This window comes from Crocuta crocuta, unplaced genomic scaffold, assembly GCF_008692635.1.
Source record: "Crocuta crocuta isolate KB4526 unplaced genomic scaffold, BGI_CrCroc_1.0 scaffold127, whole genome shotgun sequence".
In the NCBI taxonomy this organism is placed as follows: Eukaryota; Metazoa; Chordata; class Mammalia; order Carnivora; family Hyaenidae; genus Crocuta; species Crocuta crocuta.
Genome location: NW_027532008.1, coordinates 5,422,043 through 5,430,638, shown reverse-complemented (window position 1 = coordinate 5,430,638; position 8,596 = coordinate 5,422,043). Strand labels below are relative to the sequence as shown.

At 46.0% G+C, this 8,596-nt stretch overlaps 1 protein-coding gene across 1 annotated transcript in view; it reads left to right on the top strand.

The window, feature by feature from the left end:
* Positions 1–984: 984 nt before the first annotated feature.
* Positions 985–8,596, top strand: part of PITHD1 (PITH domain containing 1) — a 13,744-nt gene continuing 6,132 nt past the window's right edge. Inside the window, exon 1 of the mRNA XM_077775531.1 lies at positions 985–997. Within this exon, the coding sequence (XP_077631657.1) occupies positions 985–997 (13 nt within the window). The remainder of the gene's footprint in view (positions 998–8,596) is intronic.

The following is an 8,596-nucleotide window of genomic DNA, read 5'->3' as shown; positions in this document are numbered from 1 at the left end:
GGTCTATTTTTTTCTTCTTCCCCTTCCTTCCTTGTGTCCTAGGGTGGCAGCTGGTCACAAAGTGTCTGGTCCCTGGGTTGTGGGGCAGAGTGTTTAATCCCCAGACTGGGCTTCATAAAGGATGCTGGATTTTGGTCTGTAACAAAGCAGGACTGGGGGATGGGAATTCAGGGGAAAGAACCCTTGAGCAAAAGGAGGAAACGCATGAAAATGAGCACCTTGCAGGTCCCAGACACTGTGCCTTGTTATCTTGGGACTGAGAGATTAACCCTTTATTATAGCCGAAGCTGAGGCTCAAAGATGAACTAACACAGCCAACCTGCAGCAAAGGATTTGAAACTCAGATTCTCTGCAAAGTATGTGCCGCCCCACCTGTGGGCCACGGGGCGGGAGGGGAGGGAAGGGGAAGGGCCAGGAAGTTCTCCTCAGTCTTCCACGGACTCGAATGAGACCATGATGACCACTAAAGCAGAAAGGTCGTGTCAGCGAGGACTTGTTACGCGTTCTGCCGGCCCTGGCTGAGTTCAGGAGCCTCCACGTTCGCTCTGCCAGGAACCTGGCCTGGGTGCAGCCCCTGCAGACATTGGAATCAGATCTTCCATCAAACCTACATCTCCCAGCAGCACATTGTTGTTCTTCTCTCCTGAAGAGGGCGTTCTTGGGGTGTGTGCTTACCTCTCCCCACTTTACTGGAGCCAATTCTCACCATAAGAAGTTCTATACATTAAAGTAAATGATGGAACACGGGATCTGGTGGATGACTTTAGCCAGAGTCTGTAAGTTAGGCCTTTGTCCCTTACTCATTAATTCAGCATTTGCAGAGCCAGCACCTGGGTTAGACCCTGGGATACACAGTGGCACACGAGTCTGGCACGCACAGTCCAGTAAGGGTCACTGGGCCCACTGGGGATGCACCTACCATGGCGGCGGGGGGTGGGGGGCAAGGCACTGCTCTGACTCGTGGACACTGGCTCAGTTACCGCAATGAGCTTTCATGGTAGGTGGTCAGGCCCCCGTTTTTAAAATGAGGATACTGAAGCACAGAGAAGTTACAGTGTACAAGTTGACACTGCGTGAGTGGCAGTGAGCAGTGCTGCTGTGCTGGCCTTTCACCCAAGCACGTGCAGTCGGTGACACTTACCCAAGTCGGGCCCCTGGGGCAAAGCTGACCTCCGATGCAGAAAGATGCCCTAACTGCTGGCTAACAATGATTTCTTCTCTCCGCTATGGGTAATCAATGCCCAAAAGAACCCTCTAGCTGGCTTATCACCTTGACAGATGTCCCCTTCGCAGACCATCTCCACCAGGGTTCCACAGCCACTTGAGTCTCTCTCGGATTCTTTGGCTAAGTGGGAACAGGCAGTTTGTCTTCACAGGCTCCTGGACTTCCCTTTCTGTGATGCCTGCTGTTTCCACCCCTCTCAGAAACTTCTGTGGGAAGTTCAGACATCAACATTTTATATAGCTACACCTGTTTTTCTCAAGTATTGAATCTCTGGGGTTGGGGGCCCCAGAGTGTGGATTTAAAAAAAAAATATTGTTTTAAATGTTTACTTTTGAGAGAGAGAGTGTGTAACTGGGGGGAGGGGCAGAGAGAGAGGGAGACACAATCTGAAGCAGGCTCCAGGCTCTGAGCTGTCAGCACAGAGCCTGACACAGGGCTCGGACCCATGAATCGTCAGATCATGACCTGAGCTGAAGTCGGATGGTTAATCGACTGAGCCACCGAGGTGCCCAATAATAAGTAATTCTTAAAATGGACAAATTATTAAAAAGTTTGAGAACTACTCTGGCTAATTTGCCACAAGCTCTTTGCAGCTGGCCCATGGGTCAGGCCGGGGAAGCTTGCACATCTGGTCACAGTACACACTTCGCCCCCCGCTCTGTGTGCCTGAATCAGACAGACATGGCCCTTACCTTCCTGGAGCTTCCATCTAGTAGAGGAGACCATAATCAGATAACTATAAATCATTGTTTAAAATACAGATTTCTGGTTGCCACCGCAGAAATCTGTTCAAATAGGTCAGAAGTAGGATCTGGAGATAAGTACTTTTCATAGGCCTTCCCCAGTGAGTTCGAGGAGCAGCTAGTTTGGAAATGCCTAGTGTAATGGAAAAACAATTCATGAGCTTTAAAAGGAGTCAGGTCCAGGTTCACATCCTGGCTCCATCATCCTTTAGCTTTGTGGCACCTCTTTGACTCAGTTTCCTCACCTGTAAAATGGGAATAATCACACCCCATATGAATTCTGGTAAGGATTCAATGAGCTCAATTCCTTTTAATGTCCTTCCTTTGTTCCCCCTAAATATGGAATGAAAGGAAAAGCTTTATTTCCTATTGATGGGAACTGAGTTTAGGGTCACGAGCTGAGAACTACTTTGAGGTCAGCAACTCCTTCCTCATAACTCAAATCCTAGTCCATGCTGCCCCAGACAGCTTTTCTGTTTTTGGACTCCTATCTATTCTTTCAGGCCCTTATGTTATAGCTCCTAACAGCCACGAAAGAAGCAGACACCACCTAACTTCTTCTTGTATCAGGAATCACAAACTCACTTGCCAGGCATTTGGCATAAGACAGTAGGGGGAATGGGTGGAAACAGGAAATGAAAGCTACTTACCCAGCTCTACCCGAAGCAACATCTTTGGAGTTTTAAAGAAAAGACAGAAATCTAGACTTCTTTGTAAAATTTCTGTTTTTAAAACCCTGTGCCACAGCTGTATGAAACAGATCAGAAAATCTACCTGATGTGGATAACTTTCCAGAAAAAAGCAAGTTACCAAAATTGAGAGATACCAAGTCTAAACAGACTAGTTACCACAGAAGAAGAAGACAAAACAGTTGTGGAGCCTCCCCTTGAAGATGATTTCATAGGGCAATTCTTTCACCCTTAAAGTCAGGTAACACCAATGCCACTTAGACTACTCCAAAGCAAAGAAAAGGAAGGAAAGTTCTATTGAAATTAGTATAACACTGACATGGAAGATGGATAAAGATAGAACCCAAAAAACCCCACACCAGATGAAACTTATTTATGAGTATTGGCATGACCACCCTAAATATTAGCAGAATCTAACAGCATATTAAAACAATGAAACGGGGGTGCCTGGGTGGCTCAATTGGTTGAGCATCCAACTCTTGATTTTGGCTACAGTCATGATCTCACTGTCATGGGATCAAGCCCTGCGTTGGGCTCTGTGCTGGGCATGGAGCCTGCTCTCTCTCCCTCTCCCTCTCTTCTTTCTCCTTCAAAAATAAGTTAATTAAATTAAAAAATAAAACAGTGAAATCATATCTAATCATAGGGTTTACTTAGGGCTGGCAGGATACTCAGACTATTGGGATAGGCTAGGGAGTCATTCTTAACTGGAGGTGATGTTGCCCCTATCAAGACACGTGGCAAAAATGTTATACGTTCCACAAAACGCAGGACAGCCCCCAAAGCAAAACATTATCTGACCCCAAAGGTCAGTAGTGCTGAGGATGTGGAACCCTGGACTTGGTCACGTTCTAGTAACAATTCCCAAATCTCGGTGGCTCAGAACAACAAAGTTCTGGTTTTCATTGACACTGTATGTCCAAATGGGGTCTGCTGGGGCTTTGCTTTATGTCATCCTCACTCAGGGACCTGGGAGGCACCCACCTGTGCTGCTAAGGTTTTCAAGACGAATGAAGAATATTGCACTGGCCACTAAGCTATGTCCAGAAGTGACCACCATCATTTCCGTCATGTTTCATTGTACCTAAATCCAGGGGGATAAGGAAGTACAATCCCTCCGTGTGCCTGGACACAGAGAACTGGAAATATTTGCTAACAGCACCAAAGACTCCAAAAGTAATCGCAACAGCCTAGATCCTCAGATAATCCATGAGGCCACCCAACTTCAAATCCCACGCTTCCTAGCTGTGTGATCTTGAGCAAGTGACTTAATCCCTCTGTATCTCTGCTCCTTCCTCCAAAAAGGAGGAAAGTATATCAACCTGGCAGAGCTATTAAGTAATGATGTCATGAGTTAAAATGTGGAAAGTGCTTAAAACAGTGCCTGACACATAGAGTTCAGGACATGTTAGCCAGGTGTTGACGATGAATAAGGTGAAGTGTGGCCCACGTGGAATGGGCAGTTAGTAAAGGATTGTTGTTATGACCGAAGCTCTAAGGGAAATGAGTGTCCAAGGTAACCTAGCTGGTGAGTACTGCACGGTGGTTGAGGGCCTGAGCTCTGGAGTCCTGCCTTGGCACTTAGTAAGTACTCAGTAATGTTAATTAATATTTGGAGAGGGTTCAAGGTGGTTATGAGCATGGACACTGCTTGGGTTTAAATCCTAGTTACAATACTAACCAGCTGTGTGACCTTGGGCACGTTACTTAGTTTCTCTGTGCTCTAGTTTTATCATCTATAAAATGAGGATAATAATAGGACACCTGCAATTATGAAGATTAGAAGATAACGTAAGTAAAGCCTTTGGGACAGTGTTTGGTGCATTATTAGAACTCTGTGGTTGCTAACTGTATTTTGACCACACTCCTAGTTCGCCATACAGGAGGCACCCAAAAGCAAAACAGTTCGTTTCTCCCAGCCTAATTAAGTCAGGTGAGAAGGAGCACAAATACAAATTTAGCAGGTCTTGAATCACAGAAATGTTTGCAATGAACCTGGGAATGAGAGAAGGAAAAACACTGGAAACTTTTCCTACCTGCCCAGGCAGTCGTAGAAGTCAGGGAGGATTTCCATTTGTTCTCAGACATCCCTGCAAGGTAGGAGTTCAAGAGAAGGGACAGGCCGAGTAAGCTCAGTTAGCAGAGGCGAAAGGGCATTATTCCTAAATCAGAGCCAAATTAACTCTGCAACTGCTGGTTCCCTCCAAATTCGGCCCCTTTAAGCAATTGCAGTTTCCCCTTCCAACCAGACGGGGGCGCTGAGTCAAAAGCCTTGCTCTTAGCAGTGCTATTTAACCTTGCTAATAGCAGTCACTATTTAACCTTTTCCAATCTACTGACCAGATGCTGTTCCAAACATTTTCCATGCATAATCTCATATTACCCTGGTAATAAAACCCTACAAAGTAGGTATTCTTATTATCCCCGTTTTAGATATGACAAATCTGAGAAGAGAAACGAAGCAACTTGCCCAGCAGGCCATCCCTAATATTTGTAAAACGGGGACAAATGTACAACTTGGAGGCATATTTTAGAAGTTATAAATGGAGTTCATGAACTGTTGTACAAAATACAGTCTGTTCTGCTACCTTCAAAAATGGACCTTCACAGTGACCTGGAAGGAGGGCCACGTTCAAATTTCTGGGCTTCTTGGAGCTCTGCACTGGAAGGTGGTAGAAAGTAGAGCGCAGGAACCTCGCCCCCTACCCTCCCCTTCTCTTCATACTCCTGAGTATGTTTCCCTGCAAGGGGCGTTGTGCACATCTGTGCAGATGTCCTAACCTTATGCTCAGGTTCTGTTTTAAGGTTTCTTCCCACCCCACCCCCTTTTTAACGTTTCTTTATTTTGAGAGAGAGAACAAGAGAGGGGCAGTGCGAGGGAGAGAGAGAATCCCAAGCAGGCTCCACGCTTTCTGCGCATTGCTCGACACGACCCCACGTCGTAAGATCCCACGACCGTGAGATCATGACCTGAGCCAAAATCAAGAGTCAGACATTTAACTGACTGAGCCACCCAGGTGCCTTGTTCTAAGGTTTCTAAATTGAAAGGGTCCATCTGATATCCAGCATAGTGGATCACAAAAAGCCACAACAAAGCACAACATCATCACATTTTATAACATTACGGACCAAAAGAAAATCTTAAAGCCTTCCAGTAAGAGAGCGGGGGGGGGGGGGGACCCCATATAAAAAAGTCAGGAATCAAAATGGCATTGTACTTCTCAAAGCTAGAAGAAAACAGCAATATCTTCAAAAGTCTAAATGAATTTTATCTTCAAGTTACCAATTAAGTATAAGAGAAAAGTAAAGACACTGTCAACAGTCACTTAACATGTGTGGTAGTGTGGTAGCCAGTCTTTAATGAGTTCTGTTTATTGGCATTCATAACCTTACATAATTCCTTCACACTTAGAATTTGGATGACCTGTGGAACCATGGGATATTTCAGAACTGACACTGTAATTTCTAAGACTAGCTCATAAAAATACATTGTGATTTCTACCTTGTTCTCTCTGCTTTGGTGAAAGCTAGCTCTCGTGTCTTAAGCAGTCCTATGGAGAGGTATATATGACAACTTACTGAGGCCTCCAGTCAACAGCCTGCAGCCACCTGCCAGCCATGTAAGTGCGCCATCTTGGAAGTGGATCCTCTAGCCCCAGTCAAGCCTTGAAAGACTCTAAGCTCATGAGAGAGCTGAGCCAGAACCACCCAGCTAAGCCACTCCCAAATTCCTGGCTCAGAGAAGCAGTGAGATACATGTTAACTGTTATTTTACACAACAAAATATCATTAATACAGATATACTGGGGAGGAGGGGGGAAGGAGCCACAACGTTTTGTAGTTCTTCCAACCAAAAGGTGAAGTCCGTATCTCCACCCTTGAATTTGGATTTGGCCATGAAACTTGTTTTGGCTGATGGCACATTAGCAAAAATAACAAAAGCCAGGGTTAAAAAGTGCTTGTGTAATTGGGTCTTCCTTCTCTTGCTTCTAGAACTCGTACTTGCTTCTATAGCTCCTACCATGTGACTAAGCTCAGGTAGCCTACTGGAGGCACACGGCCCCATCACCTCAACTAACAGCCGACATTAACCAGACATGTGAGGGAGACCATTCCAAATGATCCAGACCAAGCCAAACTGGCCCAGAAAAAGAATTGCCCAGGTAATCTACAAAATCATGAGTATAGTGCCTGGCACATCAGTGCTCAATAAATCAGTAAAGGATGACAATGATGAAAATGCAGGAAAGAAGCCAGAAGTGAGTAGATATCCTGGCCTGTGTAGTAAGTAGTAAGTAAGTAGAAAGGCCTGTGTTAGTCCTGTGGTGGGACATGGTCTTTCCAAAGAAAGGCATTGAGAGTATCATTCAATTAAACAAATATTTAAAAAATTTTTAATGTTTATTTGTTTTTGAGGGAGAGAGAGACAGAGTGCAAGTAGGGGAGGGGCAGAGAGAGAGGGAGACACAGAATCCAAAGCAGGCTCCAGGCTCTGAGCTGTCAGCACAGAGCCCAAAGCGGGGCTTGAACTCACAAACTGCGAGATCATGACCTGAGCTGAAGCCGGACGCTTAACCAACTGAGTCACCCAGGTGTCCCTCACTTAAACAAATATTTACTGAAGTGTTTACTATGTGCCAGGCCCCGGGCCTGAACTGTGATAGGAACGCAAGAATAATTCATGATATTGTGCTGTTCTGAACCAGAACCCAGCTCACCTTTTTCACACAAAATTGAACTAGGACATCAAAATATGTTTGAATGGCACTTGAACAGATGGATCTTTTGATTTATATTTCACCAGCCCCCAGTCTCGTCTGAACACTCCAGAACCACACATGAAGGGCAAGGGATATCCAGAGTACCCCATAACTCCTTCTACATCCTCAGTCTTTCCCTCTCCTCACCAGCAGTAAGAACGCATTTGACCCTGAATCCAAAATCATTTCAGCTCTAAACAGCGGCTGCCAATTCTTTTGACTGCTACGCATAATATGAAAAACATTTTACATTGCACCTGGGTACTCAAACCCAAAACTGAAATAAAAGTTCTATACGTTGAGACTTAGAATGTGTGATATGTTTTGAATTTTTAATTATATTCTATTTAATGCTGGTCGCAATCCTCTAAATAGATTTTAAGGTCACAACCAGCCATTTGGAAAAAAAAAAACAACCCTGCTCTGATATGTCACACGGCAAGGGGACTTAAAGGTCATCTAGTCCAATTCGTGCACCTTACAAGTTGTAAACTGAGGCTCAGAGTAGTTAAGTCACTTGCGGAAGGCCACAGAGCTAGCAGGTTGGCAGTGCTGGGATGTGAACCAAGATCTGACTCAGCTATAACCATGTGTCAGCCGCTGTGCCGCGTTCTTTCACTTCATGATTTCGTGTAATACTCAGCGCGATTCTATGAAACATTATCATTCCCACTTTTCAGGTGAGAAAAGGAAGTCTCGGGATGGGGAAAATGACTTATTCAGAGAGTCACACTGTCAGTAGCGGACCCAGGACTTGGCTCCAGATCTGGTCGTTCTGGCCGCTAAGCCCACTCTGCAGTGGGAGTGTGAGCTCTGAGTGCCTGCACGCGCACGTGTGAAGCAGCGATAACGTGCTCCCAGCCCTTCAGGACCTTATCGCTGTACACGCTTTCCTCGACCAGCTGCCCCCAAAACGATGGCGAAAGATCACAGCCTTTAGCCTAATGGGGAAGGAAGACGATTGGAATTCCAGCCCCATCATTTACTGGAACGCCAGCCTAATCTCTCTGCGCTTCAGTTTCCACACCTGAGAAGCGGGGAGAGCAGCGGGACCCGCGGACTCCAGGCCCGAGTCCACGCGAGCCCCTGGGCACCTGGAAGCGCTTATCAAACATCAAGCCACCCCCTCGGAGCCCCGCCCCCCCGTTGCCCCGGGCGCATGCGCCGCACAGGGGCGCC